This window comes from Pseudopipra pipra, chromosome Z (assembly GCF_036250125.1).
Source record: "Pseudopipra pipra isolate bDixPip1 chromosome Z, bDixPip1.hap1, whole genome shotgun sequence".
In the NCBI taxonomy this organism is placed as follows: Eukaryota; Metazoa; Chordata; class Aves; order Passeriformes; family Pipridae; genus Pseudopipra; species Pseudopipra pipra.
In genome coordinates, this window is record NC_087581.1 from 52468816 (window position 1) to 52494497 (window position 25682).

At 35.9% G+C, this 25682-nt stretch overlaps 1 protein-coding gene across 7 annotated transcripts in view; it reads right to left on the reverse strand.

Moving 5' to 3' along the window:
* The window catches only part of KIAA0825 (KIAA0825 ortholog), a 249849-nt gene that overhangs the window by 118151 nt on the left and 106016 nt on the right, over positions 1–25682 (reverse strand). For all 7 annotated transcript variants that reach the window (XM_064643221.1, XM_064643219.1, XM_064643220.1 and 4 more), the window contains 6 exons: positions 24849–24988; positions 16563–16751; positions 14805–15038; positions 12769–13177; positions 8812–8968; positions 4624–4779 (listed from right to left, as the gene is read on the reverse strand). In XM_064643221.1, the coding sequence (XP_064499291.1) occupies positions 4624–4779; positions 8812–8968; positions 12769–13177; positions 14805–15038; positions 16563–16751; positions 24849–24988 (1285 nt within the window). The remainder of the gene's footprint in view (positions 1–4623; positions 4780–8811; positions 8969–12768; positions 13178–14804; positions 15039–16562; positions 16752–24848; positions 24989–25682) is intronic.

Consider the following 25682-nt stretch of genomic DNA (forward strand, 5'->3'; position numbering starts at 1 on the left):
TAGTTCTGATAAGCTTCAATAAACAAAGCTTAAGGGAACTGAGGATTGGACATCCAGGGTGTTACAATTTTTGGTCCTTCAAAGACATGTTGGAGTAACCAGAAGATACAGAGAGGATAACAAAGACATTACAGCCTGAAAGTTGGAGACTCTCTGTCTAAGGAAGAACGATAACAGGACCAAAGAATGCAGACCAAATTAGCCAATAAAGGAGAGAATATTAATTAAGTGAAGAGAATTGTGTAACTCAGAACCAAGGATTGTTAATTTCTTTGTTTGCCAAAATGTATAAATACGTGAAAAGTCTTGAAAGGGACGTAAGTAGCTGGAATGATTCACTACCTATCTCTGGCCAGAATAAAGCAACACCTGGTTCACTAACACTTAAAAAGTAGTGTTAGAGGGTTTCATCTTTTCATGATGATTTTTCAAAACAGTGAAAATAAACCTAAATATAGTAAAGTATAACTTGCAGTGCATCTTTGCCTTCTTACAGACAGCACTTAGATCTTCTGGGAGAACAGAATCAGTGCAATCCTCCCTATTCCTTCCATCTTTATTTTATTACTTTCCTTCTCCTTACCTAATTTACTCCCTAACCCTCATCTCGGACATGGACTTTAAAGTAAAGTAGAAAAAAAAAGCGTGAAATACAGAGTACAAATGGAAAAAAAGGGTAGCTAAAGAAAGAACAAAAGAGTGTGAAAGTAGAAAGTGAATGAAGAAGAAATGGTGAACACCTGATAAACCAGAAATAAGGGTAAAAGAGTCCACTAAGAGAACAGTACAAGAAGAACACAGGAGAAAACAGGACACTGTTCTACACACTACACTGAATTAAAAGCAGATAAATAAACATGGAGGAAATACTTGTAAAATCAAGAGGGATAAAAAGGAGAAGCTAAACACCCAGTAGCAACAATCATGGAAACAAAGACAAAAATTTATAGGTAAACCTGATAAAAATTCAGTCCATCAGACTGATCGGTTCTGTGGAAAAAATAAAGGATCAGTTTTGAAAAAGTCACTTCAAGAAAGGAAAATAGTTCCTTTGTAACATATGTTGATACTGTTGAGGAGTTGCATATCCTAGCTTATTAGACAATAGAGGAGCAGTAGCACTGACAGAGATTAAGGTGTCAGGACAAATAGATAAAACCAAGAGCAACAAAGTGACGAGAACCAGATGGTGATTATTCAAGATTTTTACAGAAATGTAAGAATGATGTGGTTAAATTGTTAACAGAAATTACACACTTCCTAGAATCAGCTACTGAACTAGAGTGTTGGAGGTAAGAAATTTACATATCATTAACAAAAATGCTAGAGTTGATCTCAAAATAGTGGTTCGGTGATCCTTGTTTGGGATGATATTGTGGGACAATATCACAAAACTTTAGAACAAAGCTAAGGAAGCTTTCCTGTATGATCATTCAGGGCCACTCTGTCAGTTACTCCACCACCAGGAGAGACTTTAACAGCTGGGACCAAGACCACTTTGCAGCAGGCAGTTTCAGAGAGTTGATGGGTTCCCCACTTGACTCCCTGCACACCCCACTCTCATGCAGTCAAACAAAGTATTCCACAGCAGTCTCAGACATCTGGGTCCTTTAAATAATTTTATCACAGTGCAACAACAAAATAACAGCTTCAGCTGGGTTCCTCCAAGGAGGGACTTTGAATAAAGGACTACCCAGGATTTTATACTTTCACAGTCTAAGCGCTGGATAGCCCAGTGTATTCCAGTTGAGTGGAATGGCTCCTGTTGTCTCTGAGTGTCCAGTCACCTGGCTGGTGCCACAGGTCCCCATGCCCTTTGTTATGCAAAGATACTCGGCCAGTTCAAGGCCTCTTGATTCCGGTTCCCACCATTTCTCTCACCCAGAGGTCAATCTGCAGCTCCCACTGAAGCTCTACACTGAGTTACCTTCACTAAATGTATTCCTCAACCAAAAAAGTCAATCACCCTGCTGTACAGTGATTTTTACATATACTAACAAACAATACATAAAATGTTTACTAATAATTATCTTTTGGAAAGCTTTTGAATTAACTTATTTTAAGAAATCATCTACTGAGGAAGCTAAGAGTATATCTACACTGCACAGTGTAGACATGCTCCTATATAGTTATGTAATATATTTGGTGTAATACATTTTACATGTTATGATAGGCCACATACATAGTGTAACATACATTCTCTGTTTAGAGCTGAAGCACTAGGCAGTATTGCCAAGTGTATTCCAAATGGCCCTTCTAAGAGAAAACTTTTAAAAAGCAATACATAATTAATTAATTGACAAAATGTGTTGTGAAACTACTAGCTTGTTTTGCTCTAGAACAAGAGGATATATCCTCTATATAAAAGGATAAAATGCAGATTGATGTATTAAAAACATATCCACTTAACAACAAAGAAAACAAAAAATTAATCATGGATTATAAACTCCTAAGCTTCATGGCAGTTGCCAATCAGTAACAAATGAATTTAAGAACAAATACATCTATTGAGAAGAATAATTGTTCCTTGCCAGTACTCTGGCATCTTCTAAAGGCACTGGTAAGAGTCTTCACAGGAAACCAGACTCTCAGCTATACTGATCACTGCTATAAAAATCGACATTTCCACGCTACTTAATAAATCCGCAATTTTATGGTAAAGGGAATTAAGCTATTTAATAATATCATTATTATCAATATCATTATCAATATCAATATCATTGGGAAATAGAATCATAGAATGGTTGGGGCTGGAAGGGATGGACCTTAAAGATCATCTTGGTACAATCCCCTGCCATGGGCAGGGATACCTTTCACTGGACCAGGTTGTTCAGAGCTCCAACCAGCCTGGCCTTGAACACTTCCATGATAGAACATCCACAACCTCTCTGAGCAATCTATTCCAGTGCCTCATCACCCTCAGTGCAGAATTTCTTCCTAACACCTAATCTAAACCCACTCTATTTGAAGCCATTCCCCCTTCTCCTGTCACTACATGCCCTTGTAAAAAGTCCCTCTCCATCTTTCTTGTAGGCTCCCTTCAGATACTGGAAGGCTGCAATTAGTCATCTTGAAGCCTTCTCTATACCAATTCTCTCACCTTTTCTTCATAGGAGAGGTGCTCCATCCCTCTAAAAATTTTGGTGGTCCTCCTCTGGACTTGCTCCAACAGGTCAATGTCCTTACTGTGTTGAGGACCCCAGAGCTGGATGCAGCACTTCAGGTGGGGTCTCACTGAAGCAGAGTAGAGGGGCAGAATCACCACCATTGACTTGTTGGGCACACTTCATTCGATGCAGCCCAGGATACAGTTGGCTTTCTAGGTTGAATATGAGGAAGAAATTCCTTACTGTGTGAGTAATCACGCCCTGGAACAGATTTCTTAGAGAGGTTGTGGAGTCTCCCTCACTGAAGATATTCAAAAGCTGTCTGGATGCAATCCTGTGCAATGTGCTCTAGGATGAGCCTGCTTGAGCAGGGAGGTGGGACCAGAAGACCCACTGTGGTCCTTTCCAACCCTACCCATTCTGTGATTCTGTGTTTCTTTCTGGTCCCTTCCAACTCAAACCACTGTATGATTCTGTTGATTCTATGATTCTATAAACCATGTTTCTCTGGAGTGAGAAGCCTTATAGAGTTAGTATTCATCTTTTTCAGGATATTGGAACACGACAATGATTAAGCATTCATTAAACAAGTAAGAGAAAACAGTATATTTTACCACAATATAACTGGTGAAATAATCCAAAATAGTCAGACTTGGGAAAGGAGATTACACCGTGTATAAGCACACCTGTGCTGAAAAAAGGATGTCTTTCTACCACAAGTCTGTAAAGTGAATTTCACACCACTGTAATACCATCTCTTTTCAAATATTTGAATTGAGGGCCAGAATCAAAATGACAGATCATGTATTAAGAACATATGAGAAATAATGGTATAAGATTTTTTAAGTATTATCAGAAACTATATACCATTTTGTGTAATGAATTGGTCATGAGGTACTTCAGCAGAGATTTAGGCAACCAGATCTCTTTTCTGTTACATTGTCAGAAAACTAAATTCTATAAATAAATTATAATCCTTTACATATTACAACCATGACTTAAGGAAAAATGGAGAAATGGATGCTTTCATGCTTTTGTGTTTTACCTCTGCTTAGTTTCACTGTTTTGTAAAATCTTTGTATTTCCAAAGTATCCTTTACTTAACTGACAATCCTGCAAAAGACCCATCAGGAAAATTCTAAATGGGCATTTGGAGTTTTGCCATGACTTTAAAAGGATTAATACTAACCCTGTGTACCATTGCACACATGTAATAAATGTCATTGCTACTTATGGGCTTTCCTTCACTATACTGGACACGGAAGGTATAAGTAAATGCAAATTGGTCCTACGTGCAATAATTCTGATAAAAGAAAAGGACAATAATGGCTTTTTGAAGATCATGCTGTTGTAGAGGGTACCCTCATTAGATTCCCGAGTAATAATATTCCTTCGCACTTCATCACATGCATGCATGTAATTAATTCCATTTTCATAAATTCAGTATCTGTCATTATCACAATAAGACTGACAAGTAAAAATTATGCTATAACCAAGGTTTCAGATTTTCACAAACCTGATTGAACACTTTTGCACAAGATTGTCTGTACACCTGGAAAGGGTTGAAGACAGGCTGCTCTTCTCTGCCCTTCAGCGTCAAAGGCAGGCATTGACTGGACATAACACCATCTTCAGAAGAATTCTCACAAGACAGTTGGTCTTTCAAATATTCCTTTTGGAACAAAAAGCAACCACAGAACACTATAGGTGACCTAGCTTTCTAAGCGAAATTTACCTACCTTTCAAGCATAACTTTACAGTATGCTTGATAAAAGTTCCTTATAATACAGTAGGGAATAGGCAATCTCTTAGAAATAGAAACCTTTTTAAGAGTATCACCATTTTACAGCAAACAAGAAATAACCTCCAAGAACATCCAACTGAAGCAAATTGGAATAATCTAAGCTATTGTTTGGAAATTGTCATCAAATTCTGCATATAAGTTCTCATTTAATATATATATGTTAGTGGAAGTGAACAACAAAGGTTTTTTATTACTTTCTATTAAAGTTCTTGAACAACATTCAATAGTTACTACATGACTGCAAATCAATTGTTTGATGAACATGCTCTAACCAGTTATTTAAACACAGGAAATAAATACTCTCTCACTTCACTTTTCAAAGGTATTTTTAACTATTTAAGCATTCAAAGACTAGAAGTAATTTATTATTTACATGGCAATTTTAGAAACTATAGTGTAACAGATGCATGATTATTTTGGACACAATCTTTCCTGTTTTCACTTCTTCAACTACTATGTAAATAAATCCTCACTGCATGCCAATGAAGTGTTTTGATTAAATAGAACCATTTTATGAAGAGCTAGATAATGAAACATTTACACATCTATGTGCTGGAAGAACTACAGTGATTTAGCAGTTTATTGTTATTAAAATGAAGTCCATAATGATAGGATTGCCATAACACCGAGCATATACTCCAGGTGAGTGTTCATTAAGATGGGAGCAAATGCTCCTCTTATTTTCAGTGCTACTGAGGCAAAAGAACATGTAAACTACCTGCCAAGGCACCCTGTGTCCCTCAGTGGGTCTTTCTAAAAGAAGAATTTGATCATTCTTTTACACTTATCCAGCTGTGGCCTGGCCTGAAAGGTACAAGTTCCCTTTCAATCCCCACAGACTGTTTCTCTCTTGTGTTGGCACTAAGACATGTTGTGAAACTAGCCAGAAGAAAAGAAAGGTTTCATGCAGATAAATAAGCCTCACAATTTCTAATATGAATACAAAGGGGGGCCTAGGAGTGGAAAAGCTCAAAGGCAAGAGCTGCCTCTCTCTGCTGATTGCAGTCAAAAGTCAGGACTGACCAAGACAATCCCAAAATCATCCTAGTGTATTTTAAACAAACAAACAAACCCCAAAACAAAAACAAATAAACAAACAACAAAAGGGGAAAAAATTAGCTTTTTTCACTTAAAACAACATCACAAACCAGTTGTGAAAACACATGCTAAATCTCTTACCTATATTTTTTCAGCCTTCCAAAATATCTGGGTTTTCCCCATTCATCCATGACTTGATGTCATAAAAAAGGTCTTAGAATTATTGTGAAGGATGTTATTTAAAAGCTATTTCTATAAATTTATCAAATTTTCATAAACTTACTGGCTTCCATGTACACATTTTCACAAAATCTGTAGACAGTACTAAAGCAACCCAGCCCTCTGGATGCCACAGAGCCAGCAGAAGCACATTGTGTCAGTTTTTCAGAGGCAATACTGGAAATATCTGTCCATGCTTGCTAGGGTTTGAACAATTCAAGTGGTATACAGCTCACCTCCTACTACAGGTTTTTTCTGTCTTTGGGATACTATGGATTTATATTTTCAGGAAGAGACTTATTCAACAATGGTAAATATATTATTTTAAGATCTCCTTAGTATAGTACATATTGTATGCACTGAAAGGTCATGTTTCAAAAATGTGAAAATATTAAATCACATGTGTAAACATGTGAACTATATCCTCACTGCACTGACTGGGCATGAAACCAAGAGGACAGAATGTTATTAAGCTTGACACCTCAAAAGAATTTTCTCTTTGGCTGCCATTAGTAAAAAATGCTTTTAAAAATTATTATTTTTAATAAATACATGAAGGACTGTAGGCTGTTTTGAGTACTACAGTACTTTATAACATCATATCTCTATTTTCAAATACAGTTTCCAAGAATCCATATCCCTTTTCACCTGCTTTTCTAAGGAATATTATTAAGAAGACAATTTTCTGTCTCGACAATTTGTTCTCATACACAATTACTAAGCAGTGGAGCATAAAGATCTCTAAACTAATTTTAAGAACACAATCCCTTTACAGTTCAAGGAGTCTCTAAACAAAAGGGTGAATCTTTGAACAGACAGTCAAGGCTATTTCTTCGTAGTCAGGCATATTAAACATAATTTCAGCATTAAAATGTTTTGTAATGGTTTCAAAGGCAATTCAAACACAGTTAAGTCCTTCTGTGAGTCAATCTGGTCAGGATCTCTTATTTTTTTTTTTTTAAAAATACATTTTTTTCCACTAAGAAATGTTCTATAATTAACAAAGCTCTTGCTTCAGAAATTCAAAGAGAGACACCTGGGATGTGGAAAGTCAGGCTGACGTCCCTCTTCCACCAAATTCTCTCAGCTTTTTACCTCCTATTAGAGCTGCTCCACTTTGTATAAATAACTGAATACTCACAGGAGTTGGATCTTGGATCAGGTCTCCAAAACCCAGTATGTGCATCCTATTCCTTCAACTAGAGTATGATTCTATTTTTGACCCTAAAAGTTACAGAATGCATTTTTACAGCAATTTCTACATGGTAAAACAACTCCAACAGGGGAAAAAGAAGGAGTTCCATGCTGGTAGCTAATGGTCTAGAGGTTTGGGGACTTAGTTTGGATGTGGGAGATGCAGATTCAATTCCCTGATCTAAACCAGGAAGAAAAAAGATCTGAGCCTGCATATCCTGTCCCTAGGTGACTGCCCTAACTACTGGACTACATGCTATTTTTGGAGGTCTTGCTCATCATCTTTTCCTCATTGTTATACCTAAGAGTAATCCTGAATGTGCTCCAGGTGAAAAGGTTTTGTTTATTACAGTAATAATTTTCACTTCACTTCCCAAACTAGTTAATTGTTTGACATGAAACTTGAAAAGATTCTGTACTGTATTAATGTTATGTTGCTATTTCTACATACATGCTTCTAATGCTTCCAAATGCAGATGCATAACGATTGTTTTTAAGCCTATAGTCAGGAACTAAACAGTTGATCTCATTTTCAGCAGCACAGTGACAGTACTAAGATGTTCTGTATGGCATTCATATAGACATAACTGTCTAATTGGGTTTTTATGCTATCATTTTTTTATAAAAGAAAAATCCTAGTCTCTGCCTATATTTGCATTTTTTTGCATTTTATTACAAACGCTTCTGTACACCTGCAGTGGTCTTAACAGGACCTGCTTATGCATTCAAGGAATACTAATTTAGTAATTAAAGCTAATAAACAGAACTTTCTGAATTAAGCTGGGTAGATCTGTGTTATCATACAATTTAGGCAAACATGTGCTTATTTCAGTGAATAAAATCAGAATATTTTTGGTAACTTGGGGCGATTTAATACAGCCTTAGAAATAATGACATAATTCTTTTACGCTGTTAAAATTCCATGTTCAGAAAACAAAACTGAATTTCTTGACTGTAACTTCAAAAGCACTTCAGCTGAATAGAGTTGTCTAGATGAAGTAAGATTTCATGTGGATGCATTTACTTCCTCAGCAGAACCACAGTGTTTGTTTGTTTTTTAAATTAGAAGAGTTAATTTACCACATTTAATTTTACTTTTCATAACAGTCAATTTTTCAACAATTGCTTCCTTTTTTCAATTTTTAGTGGTTTTACTGTGCTCGAACTCCGAAAATGTGTCTGTGGTCTACAATACGAAACTGAAGGAAGTTTATGAGCCATACTACTGTCTAAGTACCTAAATAAAATCCATAGTGTTTCCTATAAAGTAATCTTTTCTATAGAAACACAGAAAAGTCTAAACTGAATGGATTTTATTACAATACAATATAGGATTTCATATCGAGTTTAAGAACCATTATCACCTCCTTGACTAACCCTTAACTGCCAGCAGACGCTGCCCCAGGCCAGTACACACCTAATTGCTCGGTGAAAAGGCCATTTCCCTACCTCATTGAGCTGGATGATGTGATAAATTTGCCTCAGGTACTCGCTGCCACCTGGTTTGTGGCAGATATCCAGGACCATCATGTTTATTTTCTGCTCAGTGAATCCAAATGCAATACCTCCTTCCTCTAACGTTGCACCTTCTACTGTGTCTGAGGCACTAGAATACAGAAAAGATAGGAACAGTCCTAAGTTAAATTTCTAAAAATCAAAATATTAATACAAACTCAGCTAAAACTACATGCTAAGAAAAACTTAGAAATATTTGGCTTCCAGAAATGTTCCACATATATCTCATATACATACATAATACATGCCAAATCACACTATTATTCTAATTTTAATCACTTTGATTGGAAAAATGAACACATGAAACATTCTTTACTCTAAAGATATACAAGCAGCAAATATTTTTTAGTTTTCTTTTCCACTAGAGAAGTATCTTTGCTACTAGAAATGGCATTTGCATTCGATCTTTTGTGCATTTTTCTTTGCCTGTCGCTGCACATATTAAAGCCTAATTAACATGTCAGAAAGGTAGCCATTACTCTAAGTATAGGTTAGAAGTTTTAAAGTGAAGTCTTTTTCTTCCCACTGGTATGTTGTTAACCATTTAAAAGGTACCTATTTGCCACTTGTTGAACTTTTTGCCCTGTACTGTTCCTTATTTTTCTTGTATTTGTGTGAAACTGACACCAAATAAAATCTGAAGATGACATTCCTAAGTGCCTTCAAAATTGTGCATTCAAATTTCTGATCATTCCCAGACTGCTCTCTCTGCATACAAGCATAAAATACCAGCACAGTATTGTTATTGACCAAGTCTAAGAAAAGTATGAAAACTATTTTTTCCTCAAATACTAGAGCTGCAACACAGGTATTTGTTTGCACCTTGACACATATGTGTCATGAACTCGAAAGACCAACAGGAATATATTATTCTTTCTACAGTTGTTATTAGAATAATTGAAAATATAAAAAAAAAATTGGAATTAAAAAAAAATCAATATTTTATTGTTTTAGAAGTAAAAAAAACCAAGAAAAACCCCACACCCCGAAATACTGTGGTTGCAGTATATCGTTGGAAGTGTGCCATAATTACAAAGTCAGTTCTGCTGAAAGTTGCTGTTTGACCTGCAGGGTCTCTGAAATGCTGCACAGCTGCTGGACATTAAAGTTGGTATTGTTTCTACATGCAGTTTCAGAATGTCGTACAGAGCAAAGAGTTTCAAAATATAAACTATAATTTTGTTCTCTGCTGAATGGAAGTAAATGATACTCTGTTATTATGGTGTATTTTACAGAAAAGCTTAAAAGAAATTGATCTTTAAAATTAAAGCACACTTAAGGCTGATATTTGATGCTATGTACAGATACAACTTGAATTTCTTGTCCAAATTCTTAGCTGAGGACCTCTGACAAAGGAGTGTATCAGTGCTAGCACCCAAATGGTATCCTTTACTGCCCATCACTGTGCAGGTGAAGCAGATGATTGGATTCAGCCAGCACTATGATTAATGACTTCCTCTCTGGATTTGGGAATGCCTATCAATCATGTCATTAGGAAGAATGTGCCCTGAAAGAGGCAGACCTCAGCCAAGGAATAACTGCATTCATCTTAATCTGTATATTCACCCAGACAGCAAGGTCAGGGTCATCATGATGAAAAACAATAATCTTCAATTCAACAAATTACTTTGCAAAGATAGACATTTCTTTTCTTCTCAGGACATGTGTTCTTCAGAATCTAATATGACTGTTTACAGCTCTGGTGCTACCATAAAATGAAGGCTATTTTAATAAATAGTAATGCTTTCAGGCAATACATAAAACAGGACATGCGCGCAACTACCACTTTCTGAACCTTTCAATTAGGACTATTATTTTTAAAATTTTCTTAAAAATTAAGTTAAATTTTTACACCACAATGGAAGAACCCACACATAACTTAGACTTTTTATGTAAGTAGCAGTCCTGATAACAATAACACAACACAAAATCAAGTAAGAATTTTGCTTATAAAAACTCGGTGCACTTTGTTTCCACACCTATGTAGGTGAATCTCAAATAAATTTTTGAAATTTATAGTTTTTGTTTTCTTTCACACACTGTATCTATTAGAAGTCCATAAACATTTAAAACCACAAATGTATATATGCATGTGCATACATCTACACCAAAAAATCCTTTCATTAAGAAAGGGTTATATAACACCAACGTAGATTTTCCAATACAGTCATTCTGTTCCAAAGAAGTCACAAGAACATTATCAGTCTCCCCTTGATTGTTTTTAGTTTAATGATTATGTGACCGTTACTTACTTTAACTGACTATTTGAATTTCAGCTTTAATATATTAGCTTTATAATAAGCATTCATAATAATATTTAACTCTACATTGCATATCTCATCTTTTTATAAACTGGATCCTTTTTTTCCCCCAGATATTGACTAATAATATTTGAATAAAAAATGGAAAAATAATGTTTACATTAGAATTCTATTGCAGAAATGCAACTGAAGTCAGAGGACTCAATTTCAACTACTCACTTAAAGAACAGGTAATGCATTCTTCATTATCTTAAGCTTAAAATTAGCAGCCCTAGTCACAAGCTAGTTCTCTCTTTGGTTGACACTGTACACATATAGGAAACATTTTCCCCCATTCCTTTTCCACAGACTGATACCTAATATATAATACAACATTTCTGCAGTCTGTAAGAAAATAAGAGTAGTATATTAACTTAAAATTCTCAGCTTCAGAAGAAGTGCTACATATTAAAATTTTAGTTTTTAAAGGTTATCCACAAAATTGTCTTATCCTCCATTTGTATTTTTTAAGAACTACCTATTCTCTCAGTGACATTAAAAATTGTGTTATGGAACCTTTCTGTTAACTATCAATTTACATATTATCATTATGGGTTTTTTATTGTACACTTCTTTCAGTCACTGGCATCTGGTTTCAATCTTAATCGCTGGATTAGAGTATGTAAATTAGAATTAAATAGAAAAGTAAATATTACAAAGGTCAATGTCAATGAGCATTTGTGTGACACTGTTACTGGTTAGTGCTACTCACATTAACTGACTACTCATAGAAATAGGATACTGCCCTTTAAAGCACTGAATGAAAGGCTGCAATCACTATATCTTTTGTTTATAAGCACAAATCCAAACGTTACTGTCAGGATAGCAATGACCACAACCTTCAAGAATATTCATTGAGAAAAGCAGCAATCTTACTTTCAGTAGCTACAACTTAATTCAGTAAGTCATGTAACTCAAATAAATCTCATACTGGAAAATTGATGAACGGTATTTTTACAGAATGATACATGACTACAATATTAAAGCAGACTGGACTAGGAACACATTGACATGTACACAACTCCTTGAAAAATCCCTGTAAGGATTAAAAGCACTCAGACCTTAATGTTAAACCAGAAGGAAAGACTGGTATTTTCTCAGAAAGCCACAGCAGGGTATTCTCTGTTTTGATATAATCTACTTGCCCTGAGGGCTTGATAAGATTTTAGAATGAAGTATGCTTACTTTTTTTTTCACAAATGAACACTGACAGCTTTTCATAGTCCCTCTTAATTTATTCACCATAGTAAAATTGAATTACAAATATATTTAGCACTTGTTCACATTTTGAAAGATACAAGAATTGTATCTTTCTATACAAGAATTGTCCAAATTTTTGGATCACCACGAAAATATGAAATTTTGTAGTACTAGAAGACACTGTTTTGACGAAACAACCATGGTTTACTGTTTCAACAATACAATTAAGTTACAAACACATGGTATAAAGCCATCAATATTAAGAACTAATCTGCTTCATATAAGATCACTGCTCATCTCTTATTTTTTTAAATTAAACAATAGCCATAAATGTGCCTATAATCTAGTAAAATAAAGAGCAACCAGCATTTGGAAAGTACTATGTTCTTACCAGTCTGTGCTCAATTTTCTTGCCTTCAGCAACTGGCTTTCAATCCAGTTTGGTCTCTGCTGTTCAATGTTTTGTATAATCTTCTGGGTCACTTGCTTAGGACCACTTTTCTGTTTTCCCATAATACTTTCTAAGCACACACGAACTAAACTGAGTTTTTCTTTGCTCCATCTGTCAAGTGTTGCACCTGTTAAAAGTTCTGCAGTATTTCCATCCTCAAATATCCGACATATAATTAGAATCAAGTTCCAGACAAGCAGACCAGCTTTCTTCAATTCAGCAAAGTTTCTTGACATTTTTCTCTCAGCCAGAAAAAAGAAGTACTTAATTGGGGGAGGCAAACATGCAATCACTGTAGGTAACTTGCTGATTACAATAGATACTGCCTGAGCTGCAAGCCTTGTGAAGCCTTAAAAATAGAAAAGATATGATTAACATTAACATTACCGTTCTATCACAGCATGCTTCTGAATGTTGTATGATAATTTCTAACTTCCTTTTGTACTGAAAATGGGTAAAAAGCTTAAGAACTCAACAGTGTAGCTTGACTTCTATTATAGTTTCTGCACGTAAATCCCACAAAACCTAAACAATTACACAAATTAAAAGCAGAGAACCTAGAAAATTTAGAATTCAGACTGTGACCCTCTCAACAATTAGTCTTGCTGTACACAGTCATTGCAGGATAAATGATAAAGACAACACCCAGGTATTCTGAATGGTAAAAAGTTGTCTTCAGAATTGTAATAGTTTTGCAACTTCATGACTGGAACATTGCATTTAGTGTATCAGGATATTACTTACATTTATAATCTTTTGTTTTCTATCAATACTTCCTACGTTCAGACCTGAACGATTTCAGTTTATCAGCTTTCATATAAGCATCTACACTAGATAGCACTCCATTTTAACGATTCCAGATATTAAAAGTAGCTACAGAAGTAACTACAGAAAATATGCTACTCAAAACCCAAGGTATATCTAAAATGAAAAAATATAGTAAAAGGTGATCCACAACACGGAGTTAAGTCAAGATTTTAAAAAACACCAAAACAAAACCCAAACAATCCAAGAAAACCCCAACTCATTGCACCTGCATTCTGAATACTTTTTTAATTAAAAAAAGCCATATCTGTTCTACACATCACACAGAAAAATTAATTTGCTTGTAAGCCTAAGCCTTATGTCTCAGTTTGTATATCCATTCATGCTTAGCAATAACCTGAAATAGCCATACAAGTTCTAAACTAAGGTGAGAGTGCAGTGAAATGAACACGCATGGAAAGAAAGAATGCATTGATGCCCTGGCTCGGCCACAATCTACATATTCAAAAATTCATGCCAAGCTATACTACAGTGATACTGAAGTATTGAAAATAACCAGGTAATATTTTGGTGGCAATAATTTATGACCAAATGTTTCCAAAAGTTAACCTTCTGAAATGACAGATGCTTTAGGCACTCTAGACTATAAAAATATATACCAGAAATCAACTTTATATCTAATCACCTTCCAAATATCTCCTCTTGTGCATATTATTTCTTTCTTCACTAACTGTTTCAACAACCAGGCAGTAGCATATTTTATAACAGTTTCAGTGGTTTTTTTTATTCAAACATAAATTGCTATGTTGTAAAGTTGGGATGAATAACAATCGTGACTGAGGAGATGATAATGAAAAAGAAAACTGGTTATAGCCATTGAGACCAAAGTATAGACACTATTTTTACTTTGCCTTGAATCCCACCCTATTACTGCCAGATGCTAAAAACATCTTCAGTATTATTATTATCAGTACTACAATACTGATTATTTTCAAAACCTTGTTTGTGTATGCATGGTGTAAGCCTCAAGAAGGAATAACTGAATTTTAACAAGAAGTACTAAAAAAACCCCCAACCACCACAGGATGTTTGGAAATTGTTTTGTTCACTGTCAAACTACAACACTCACAAAATCTAACTGTCCAGTTTAGGTATTAAAGGTGTAACAAGTTCTTATGACAAACTTATAAAACAGTATAAATGTCACATACATTTCCCAGATTCTTTTCTCTTCATTTCCCGAGGAGTGTAATTCCATTCCTTTGGAACTGTTTTCAGTAAACTTTCAGGTACTATTTGCTTGTGCTGGTAAGTTCCATAGTTTTCTGTTGCCTCCCATGAATGCATCAAAGAAATAATCTGTTTCACTACACCCTTGACTGAATTAATCAAAGTCAACTTCAAGCATCTGATAACTTCTGGCTCTGACTCACCACAACTGGAAACTTTAGAAGGAATAATTATTAAATATTCAGTAAGTGTAGTCATTTGTGTAAATCTGTTTCAGAAAAAAGTGTTTCAGAATTCTTATGGAAAGAAAAGTAACAACATTATGATTCATAATAAATTAGACCTTTTGGTGTGTTACAAATTAAAGAAAGAGTATAAAGCAAAATAATATAGCCATCTTGTACCATCTTAACACAGTACTAACAAAAAATATTTCAATTTATTTTCTTCATCCTCATTTCTCCATCGATAGATTTATAAAAATTCAACTTAAACTGATTAATGTCTTCCTTTTTAATATGGAAAACATTTAATTACTTGTTAGGCATCAATGAGACAAACAGATATACCTTTTTTTCCTATTTCCTTGTTTTGAAGGATTAATAAAATTGCATTTATTAGATACCCAAACTGTTGCACTAGAGAACTGCAAAGAAACAAAAGGTATCTCGGAAACAAAAATACATACAAATAATAGTCATCAACAGAAACACAGCATGTCATCAGTGATTGCATGTTGAAAACAGACCATGGTAAGTACAGCTATTGACATCACAAGTATCAATCTTCTCCACATTCTCAATACCACAGCAAACTGTAGTTTCTCCATTGCTATGGAGCTGCAGTTGTCAGGAAGAGTGTTGCAGAGCATATCAGAGATGTGTTTTGACATGTTAGATCCTTCACTCATACTTTTGTTTCTCTGTGGTTTTTGCTGATCTAATCATGGCCTTTCTGGAAGCTCCCATGCAACATTTCTGTTTTTCTTCAGCTTACACCTTAAACTTCTATTTTTTGCAGTCCTGTTTTGCTCTGAGAAATACCTGAGCACTTTTATCACCATTGTTTTCTATTTTGTGATACTCATAGTCCTATTTCTCCTTTTACATCTTCCCATTTTCTTCCTTTCTTTTCCTGTGAACCTTCCTATTTTTAATGCATAATTTGCAATATCACCCTTCTAAATCTCACCCCTCTTTTCTGGTTGAATACTACTTTTCCTTGGGGACACTTTTAGTTGCTTTAATTGTTAAGGCAGCTCTCTCTCTTCACTGAAAATCAAGAGGCTCTCTGCCTGTTGACAGCAGAGTCTATATCCCCATCAGGGTATTTCTCCCTCAATAGAAAGAGTGCTTCCTTCTCTTTTTCCGCTCTCCTTCCAAGCTGTCTTATTTTTAAATCATGGCAAAGGTCTGGAATCCTTAATGCATAGAGACAAAGAATCTTTACTGGTAGAGACCTATAGACATGTTCTGCAGACAGCCTGCTGGTAAGACAGACACTTAAGGTAATCAGACTCCTCGCTGACTACACTGCTCCTAAACCTCTGTGTTCTTCAAAATTTTAATCACTCCTACCATGGCCCGATTGCATAGAACACTTCAATTATACTATAATTTTAAAATAAACTACCATAATTTTACGTGATTTATCAAGGTAAAAAAAAAATACTCACTACATGTCTGAAAACCAACAGGGTTTAATGTCAGATTTTAAGTGCTTATTAATAAATTAAATACCTGTCATACTGTATAAGCAATTCCACAACTGCTCTTTTTCCATGTAGGTCTCAAAAGCAATACCAAGAGATTTGGGCGATAAAGTGCAGTAAGACAATACAGTGAAGATTGTTTCAATCAGAGTAGGCTCTTTGTTATTTATCTGTTCTAAGAGAGAACTTTGTTCATCACGATTCAATGCTTCATGTCCTTCAAAATAAACAAAAACATGGTTCAAATAATTTCCAAGTAATTCAAGTTCTCAGTAATAGATAGCATTAATTAAAACAAACTGCAAACTAAATCTGAATAATGTTTTAAACAACAATAACATTACAGATACTAAAATCTGGTCTTCCTCTGCATAATGACAGTTGACTGTCTTCCTGAATTATGTGTAGCCATTAAAAAAAGACTCAGGCATGTTTTCAAATTATGGAATATGCCTATTTAATTCAAAATTAACTCAGTATATAATTAGAAATTATTTACTAAATATTAATCAGAATTAAACTGTACTACTTCTGTAGAATCACAGTCCAAAAGCTATTACTGCTTAACTCCTCTTACTGGTATTATGGTCATAGGAAACAATGGAACTCTAGTTATATAACATTTAAAAAAGCAGCAGCTGCACAGTTCCCCAAATGTGTTGGCTTTGTTTCTCAGAATAAAACAGTTCTGCAAAACAAAATCGCAGCCCTGCTAAGGTAGACATTTTAAAGACAACTAGTGATTTTCATAGAGTTGACTGTAATGGCTTATAAAACATGTATTTCCAGATGTTTCTGAGAATCACTACAAAGTAATCTCCCAACTAAAAGATAATGATGTGTTTAAAGCTCTTGAAGTCAATGTGACTCAATGGCTTTGACTTGTGCTAATGTCAAAGACCTCAGCTTCCCACATATTTGTAGAATATCATTGTGATGTTAACAATCGTAACAAATGACAGAGCCAGAATCCATTAAGTACTTTTAATTTAAAGTTCTAGTTTGCAAAACTGGAGGTTTCTGTAAAAATTATTTAAATAAAATGCTTCACAATGTCTTTGCTTTCTGCCAGTCTGGCTGTCCTTACTTGTAGCAACCTGTGCAGGAGAAAGATAGGAGAGACTAAATTTCTAGACTGTGTTTTTTCTAGCAATTCAAACAGCCTTCAAAATCTATCACAGTGGGGCACTGTTGCTTTCCACCTATCTTTGAATGAATGCCTTGAGAATGTTGTAAAATTTAAAAATCTCATTTTACTCTCCTCTGAATTCCAACAACCTAATTCACACATTATTGTAAAGCAGTCAATTTGGATAGTGTGCAACCTTAATGGAAACAGCCCAGAGTATGTAAAAATCTAAAAAACATGATCAGTGATTTCATAACCAACAAGATGTGGGGTTTTTTTCCCAAGGCAGCAGATAGGTCAGCAATAAGATTTTTTTAATCAGGTTTTTTTTTTTCTATGAGTTGAGTGAGCTGGCATATATTGCTTCCAATGCCTGATGCTTCTGAATGAAGAATTAAATGGATTCCTCACAATTCACTCACAACCAGGTGTTGTAGTTTTAGTTAAATGGGACGAATTTTCAGCGATGAATACTTCATACCACCAGGTAATTTGGAGCATGGGGGACAGCTCTTCATCCGAGCTGTCCCTAGTGTCTTGGAACCCACCGGAAAATTGGGTCCCTGGAGTGGAGCATCCCGGGAACTTAGAAGACAGGAGATAAAAGGGGGGCAGGGGCCAAAACTGCCTTCTCTTTGTACCTGGTTTTTGCCCACTGGAGCACCGCAGACTCTCAGAGTCTTTGCAGGGGGCCACCGTGCCTCAGCTGTGGCTGCTTTTTGCCTCAGCTCAGAGCTGGTTTTGCATCAGACCGGGGACACCCTGGCCCCAGCCGAGCCGTCCCAGTGTGCCCAGCCCCGTACGGAGTCGCTGCCGCCTCAGCAGCTATCTCGCAACAGGCAGAGAGCTGCCATCACTGCCAGCGCAGGGATTCCCCTCCTGGGAGTCGCCACTGTCTCAGCTGCAGCCGTTTCGCTCTCTTGCCTGCTGAGAGCCCCCCGGGCCGCAGCACCACGCCGGGTCAGCCCTGGCCCACCACTGACACTCAACATGCTTTGCCACGCCACAACCCACACCGCCGCCTCAGCAGCATAGGGCCTTCTTTGGGCAAAATAGCCTTCCAGGTTTTGTTTTAACCTAGGGGGAAGGCAGATGGCTAGATAATATTTTCTAATCTTGTGGGGTTTTGTTTCTTTCCCTTTTTGGTAAAATTGTTATTTTCCCTTCTTCGTTCAGACTCCTCATAAGTTTTACCTTCTCTATACTGAGAGGAGGGAAATAAAAAAAAAAAAAAAAAAAAAAAAAGGAGGGCTCATCTCATTAGAGGTCTAACCTCCTGAATAGATTGTCATTAAACCAAGACACCAGGGATATGTCTTCTAATATGAATATGACAAAGAAATAACCAACAAAGCAGAAAAAGTTGTTCAAAAAAGAAAACCCAAAGGTATTCAAACTGTGAGATGAAATTTGAATTGAACTTCAATTATACTACCATAAGTATTTATTTTTTAAATTAATTTAACTGAATTCTAGGGAGGAGGGCTAGCTGAGATTTTAAATATTATGTAAACTGTCTTCGCAGAACATGGGAAATTGATGTGTATAAAGGAGTTTATGACTTGAAATTAAGCCTAAATTTGTTCTATGACCATGCCATAAGGAAAGTTTGAGTCACAACTTATTACTAACTTTTCTAATCAACTCAGTGCTACCAATAGATTTAGATAAAGGCAAAGGAGTATAAAAGAATTCTGTAGAGGGTGTTATACACACATCTTGAATAACTAGTGTGTAATACAAGCCTTATGCTTTTAAGCAAAGATCTTCATTAATCCATTGGTAAACTATTCTGTGGCTAAACACAATGCGAGCATTCATCAGCTTTTTCCTGTTTTACACTGAAGTAAAGGCTGCCCTTGTTGTAAGAATAGCTGACTTTTGAAAGCTAAGGTTAAAATGAGATTTCTGACTGATAAGCAGGCATGGACCATAGAATCACAGAGTCATAGAATCCCTTGGGTTAGAAAAGATCTTAAAGGATAATGTCAGTTGACAACTTCAGCTAGCTGATCAGTATAGCTGATTAAATATTATGAATAAGGAGTCTAGAGAAAGATATATAGAAAGATATATTCTCTTGCCTTAGATTTTTTTCTTTTACGTTTATTAGCTCACCTGTCATAACATTAAATATTCCTCTTCGTTTGAACTCCAAAGCAGCCTCCTTGTTAATTATCACATAAGAACAGAATTTATATGATAGGCATCATACTTACTGCCCACTGATGTTTTTCTCTATACATTTATCTTTTTTCACTGACTACATTTGTATAGCAAAAGCTAGTCTGTGAAGGGAATCTAAATCTGCTAAATCTGTTCTTTGTTATTTCCATATAGCATAATGTTCCACAGGCACAGACAGTATCAAAATATATTCAAATACTTTGTAAGAAATATATGTATCTACTGAATAATAGCTATACCATTCACAGTGAATCATTCTTCCTATGACAAAATAATGCACTAAACCTCTTGGGATACTACCATGTATTTTAAAAACCTATTTTCAGAAAGGCAGAGTTACAAGTGCTATTTCTCCATATTTCTTTCTTACTGATAGAAATACCTCCCAGTAACTTGCTAACATTATCACTCATCCAGCACTTATCTGCTACTACTTTGTCAAGAGAAGGTATGTGATTTGCAGCAGGGCTCTACTATAGTCCAAACAGTAATTCCTATTCAAATTTTCAGAAATTCCATAAAATCTGTTTACTGTTTTCTTTAGCTTATCACTGGAAAGTCATCAAACAGAGCAGGATATCCGATTAAGGTCCCTTTCTTACCTATCTTCCAGCTAGAAGTACATCAGTAAACCCTTCATTGGTTATGGAGGTACAGAATCCAGTAAGCTTATTGGTCAGATGGACATTTTGAGGAGATGCCATGTTTAAAGTAACCTTTTAATCATTTGTTAGGCTACCATGACACAGATTCCTATCATGAAGAGGCTAAGAAGACTTTCAGGTGTACTCACAAATTTCTCACTGAGTGATCCACAAATAGGTGGAGGAATGATCTATCTCTCCACAAGCATATAAATTCCTGTAAGAGAGTTACTCCTGCTCTCCTAATGAGGACAGGGTTGCAGATTAACACTGAAGTTTTGTGAAAAAATCTGCAAGATTGTATTTTGGGGAAATACAATAGTGTGTGGTTGAACCACAGGACTAGCACAGTTGCTAGTTTTTTCACTTGTCTGATAAACAGATTATTAAATCCAATAAGTCGTTAGAAGAAAGTACAAAAATAATGACCTCCACGTACTTGAAATAAAAGTGTCAAATTGTTACATATTTAGCCAAAGCCAGAATTTTAATGGAGTTGGTGATTTATGCAAGGCATGTGCATTTTCTTTTGTAATAACTCAGTACTGTCACTAACAGTTCAGCCTAATTTCTAAGTGAGGCCAATTGGTAAAGTTACCACCTTTCACTGCTCTTTTAGGGTAACTTACAAAAAATCAATGCTATTTACCCGTAAGTGTAATTAAATTTGATTAAAATTTAGTTAGTACTTACAATTTATCTTAAGATGGCACATCGTGGCAGTTAGAGAACTGTTTCACAGAGGGCAAAGAATTAGAGGGGGGAAAAAATCTCTTTCCAGAAATTGGTTAATAAAAGCACAGTCTCAGAAAACTCTTTATATCTATTAGTGTCTAGTGAATTGGCTGATAGTGCACCACACAACTTTATTTTCTCGGTGGAAATCCTCTCTTCCCCAACCTGCTTATGTGTGCAAGGTAAATGATCTCTTTTTGAAGTAATTCACATTTCTTTGGGTTCAACTTCAGACTTGCAACTTTAAACTTACCACAGAATACTTGCAAACATTACTATCAGTTCTCATTTCAAAGTTTTAGTGGGGACCAGAATGTCATTAATATACAGACTACACAATACCTTCTTCTATTAGTCTCACAAGTATGTATTGTGCAAGCCAAAAAACATTAGATGCAACTGCCAGTGGTCTGGTCCTGTTGTGAAAGCAGTTTTCTTCCAGTTTATCTGCACATGGCAGTATTCACTTTAAAGTTGTGTGTAGAAAGTGAAATTAAATCTTTGTAACAACTGGAGTCTCATGTATTCGGGGTAATGAATAAGATTATTTCTAAAACTAAAAAGGAATACATTGCATTTAGTATTGTTCATCAGATCCTTGAGACTACCATCTCTTCTTAAACAAAAGTATGTTTGAGGCCCAAGGACTGACTGAAGGCCTTGCTGATTTCTCAGTGACTTCTTTATCTTCTGTTCATATGTGGTGAGGTGTCTGTTGACTGATGAGGTCCCCTCTGGTAATAATCCTGTGTTGGGCCAAGGTAATTCAACAAAGCTACTGCTTTTTGTTTCATCATGCTAAGAATACCTCCTGGTTCCTGGAAATAACAACTCTATTTCTCTCCACAAAGCCACAGTAAAGACCTTAAACCCTTCACTCACTCAACATGTCTTAGAAAGAAATTTTCTGAATGTTTGACCTATAAAAAACAACTCTAGGATTATATGACTGTAATTAACTGTACTTCAACCCATCTGGGTTATTTAGACTTGCAGCCTAAGTTATAGAGGTCAAATATGCAAATCTAATTTTTCAACTATTTTTTTCAAAGTTGCCTTTACCCAGTGGACATACTCAGTGGAGACAAGTAAGCGGTTTGGTTTGGCATAACCTGATTTATTGCCTTTAGTATTTTTGATGCAATAACTTCTTATTTTCATATTTTACTTTTTATATACATTTCAGCTTTCGCTACCTGCTGGTCACCCAACCCACAGCCCCCTGACCCCCTCTGTGCTTTCGCTGCTGGCCTCCTGACGTACAGCACCTGGGGTTGCTGTCCCCACGGCTTCATTGCTGGTACATGAGCCAAGGCACCCCAGCACCAGCAATGCTCCTCATACCAGCGCTTCCCCTGCCAGTGCATCTTCTGCCCTCGGACCACCAGTGTGGCCACTGCTCCTGACCGCAGCTGCCTTTTTGACCAACTGCTGAAGCTACTTTTTGACCCAGGCCAGCTCCCTGCCACTCTGACCGGCACCACCGCCGCCTTTTGACCTCCACCGCGTCAGTCCCACGTGGCACTGGCTGGACCCACACCGTCTCTGCTCACCACCAGCCGCCAGGGGTGAAAACAGCCACTGCAGCAGCTGCACCAGGTTGAAAGCTCACACCTCACCACCCCTGCGCCGCAAGCTGCAGGCGCTTGGAGGGGAGCCCTGTATCAGACACAGCTCACCATCGGAGCCAAATTCACACAACCAGCAGGAACAAAATAACTACCCAGGTTTTGGGGTTTTTTTAGTGGCGTGGAATCAGCGGGGGAAAAAGCTCTTTGCCATACTCCTTGTAGTCCCTTTGCTTGCCTGGGGGAGAGCCACGCGGCCAGGCGGTCTCCAGTCTTTCCAGGGAAGGGGGTGGAGAGACAGACCATTTTCTCCATGTACCCCTGTGGTTACTGTGTTTTGTTCTCCATTTTTAGTAAAAACTCTTATTTGTTTCTACGCTTTACTCGAACATCTCATAATTTTAAATTCTCGTAATTTGGAGGGAGGGGTTTCTATTCCGTTGGAGGTCCCGCCTCCAACGTTGTCTATAAACCAAGACAAATGCATTCTCCCAAAATACTCTTTCTACTGAAAAAAAGTTGTCAATCCCAACAATACTCCCTACTATGATGGGGAACATACATTATTTTTGAACCTCACCATAGTACAACCATGAGAACAATGGGACTGCAATTAAATTAAAATTTCTACTTTAACTATCCCGAAGTATTAGTACAATACAGAAAAAAATTATCAATACCTTAAAGCATCCACATATACACACCTCTTTATAGAGAATTTTTGCCTTCTGGACTGTTTTCTGAGTGTTAAAAATGTGAGAAGGGTTTTCCTATTAAAAAAATCCTTATGTAGTTAAATACCAGGGAGTTTTGTTATCACTAGGGCAAATCACTCAAAAACTATGGTATACTTACTTCTCCTTAAGAGAAGGAATAAAGAATACAAACATTTTGTCATTAGACAATTAACCCTGTTGAAATTAATTTAGATGTGGATCATCACAGATATCAACTTTATCTAAACTGAAAGTTTATTCATACCAATATTGTAGTTACATTAATAAAGCCTGTGTAAATAGCACATTTTGTAATTCAAAGGAACAGATTTCCCTAAAGCTTAAGAGGTTGCTCAGTCAATAGATTAATACATTATGTCACTTATTACCTCTAATAATTTAAACAGATAGTAAAATTCAATACTGGTTAACATTAGGGTAAGAATATGACCCTGATTAAACATTTGCCAGTCTTTGTAAAAGTAGACAGGTGTTTGAGTAGGCAAATGTATGCACTGCAGCTCTCAATAAGATGCATGACAGCAGTGAAAGCTATATTGTACCTCTGACAAATATTAGATGAGTTTAAAATAACAGAACTAAATTACGTTATATCTAATATTATGTGGACATAATGGTTTTTTTTATAAGTAGGAAGAATTCTTTTGCCAAGAAATATAGAAACCAAGACCCTCATTCACTATTCCTGCAAGATTACATCAAACAGGTGATTATACCATTAGCTTTTCAACAATATCTGAAAGATATTAAAGGACAGATGTGATAAAGTTTGTTGCTTCAAACACAAGACCAATACAGAAAAAACCTGTAGAACCATTCTTTTATTTGTTCTACTTTCAAAATGGCATTAATGGATTAACAAGAGGAAGCATATAAGTGCAATTCTAAAATGCCTACAGTGAAAAACATATAATAAGTTTAACAATATCTAAGAAGCTTTTCACTACTGAAATATAATTTTGAAAGTATAATCCAGACTTTTAAAAATCTCTGTAAAGTAGTTGAGGTATCACATAGCTCTGTTAAGCTCAAATTCATTTTGACTCCTTTGCATTTATGATAGCAGCCTGTTTTATCAAACTGTAGTCTGCTTTGAAACTATTAATACACAGATTGAGCACAAAACATTCTCATTAAAAAAACAAAGACTTTTTCTATCTTTTAACCCATTTAAGAATTGTACTACTCATAATGGAAAGGCTACCTAAACCCTTCCAGCATGGTTGACAGCCTTCCTTCAGCACTTAAGTAGTTAAAAATGAATATGTGTTTTTCACTGATATTCTTATATGGATTGACAGTATAAATACCTACCTGAGCTCCTCAGCAAAATTTTCACTAAGAGACAATCATGATGTAGCAATGTGTCCAAAAGCAAGTTCAAATTACAATATGGCTGGGATAAGAGCAGTTTCAGCTGACCCTGGGCTGCCATTTCTCTGGCTGATGGAATCCTTTCAAAATGCAAGATAAAGAATAATGTAGTTAATTTATCTATGAAATTAATAACCTTAAATTGCAGAGGTAATGCTAACTCCCTTAAATGTCAATTCCTCCCAGATTACTCTGAAAATGCTTTCATGCTTGCTTACTTTAAGGCAGCTCAGGGAAGGAATTACATTTAATCTCAACTAGCTAAAAGCAAATTAACATCTGGTAGTCTGCCAAAGTTATAACTGATACAAAGCCACTTATCTCTCTCATGGAACCATGTTTGTCTTGTTCTTCTAAGTAAAAAGGAGATTTTTTTTTTCTGTGCTTGAATATATTTAAGGCTATTACTTTTTAGTTCAGTATTACATTGATTGTTCAATAAGAAACTGTCTTAATGAAGTATAGGAAGCTCTTAACTAAAACAGAGAAAATGCTCAAAAGGGTTGCAAAATTCCAGATTCAGTTGACCAATTCTTATATGTCCTAAAAAATCCACATGAAATATTAAACTGGTTAAGTTAGTGCTTTGCCAGCAGGGAGAAACGAGAAAGTGTAGTACAAACTTATTAGCTTTTGAAGAGATTGCAGATTATTTCCTGTTTGTGGTTTCCATGTTTGAGGTTTCCAAATAAAAATATTGCACAGCTTCCTCTGAACTCAGCCAGCAACACAACACCAATCACTGAATTCACATTACACTTTAAAAAAAAAAAA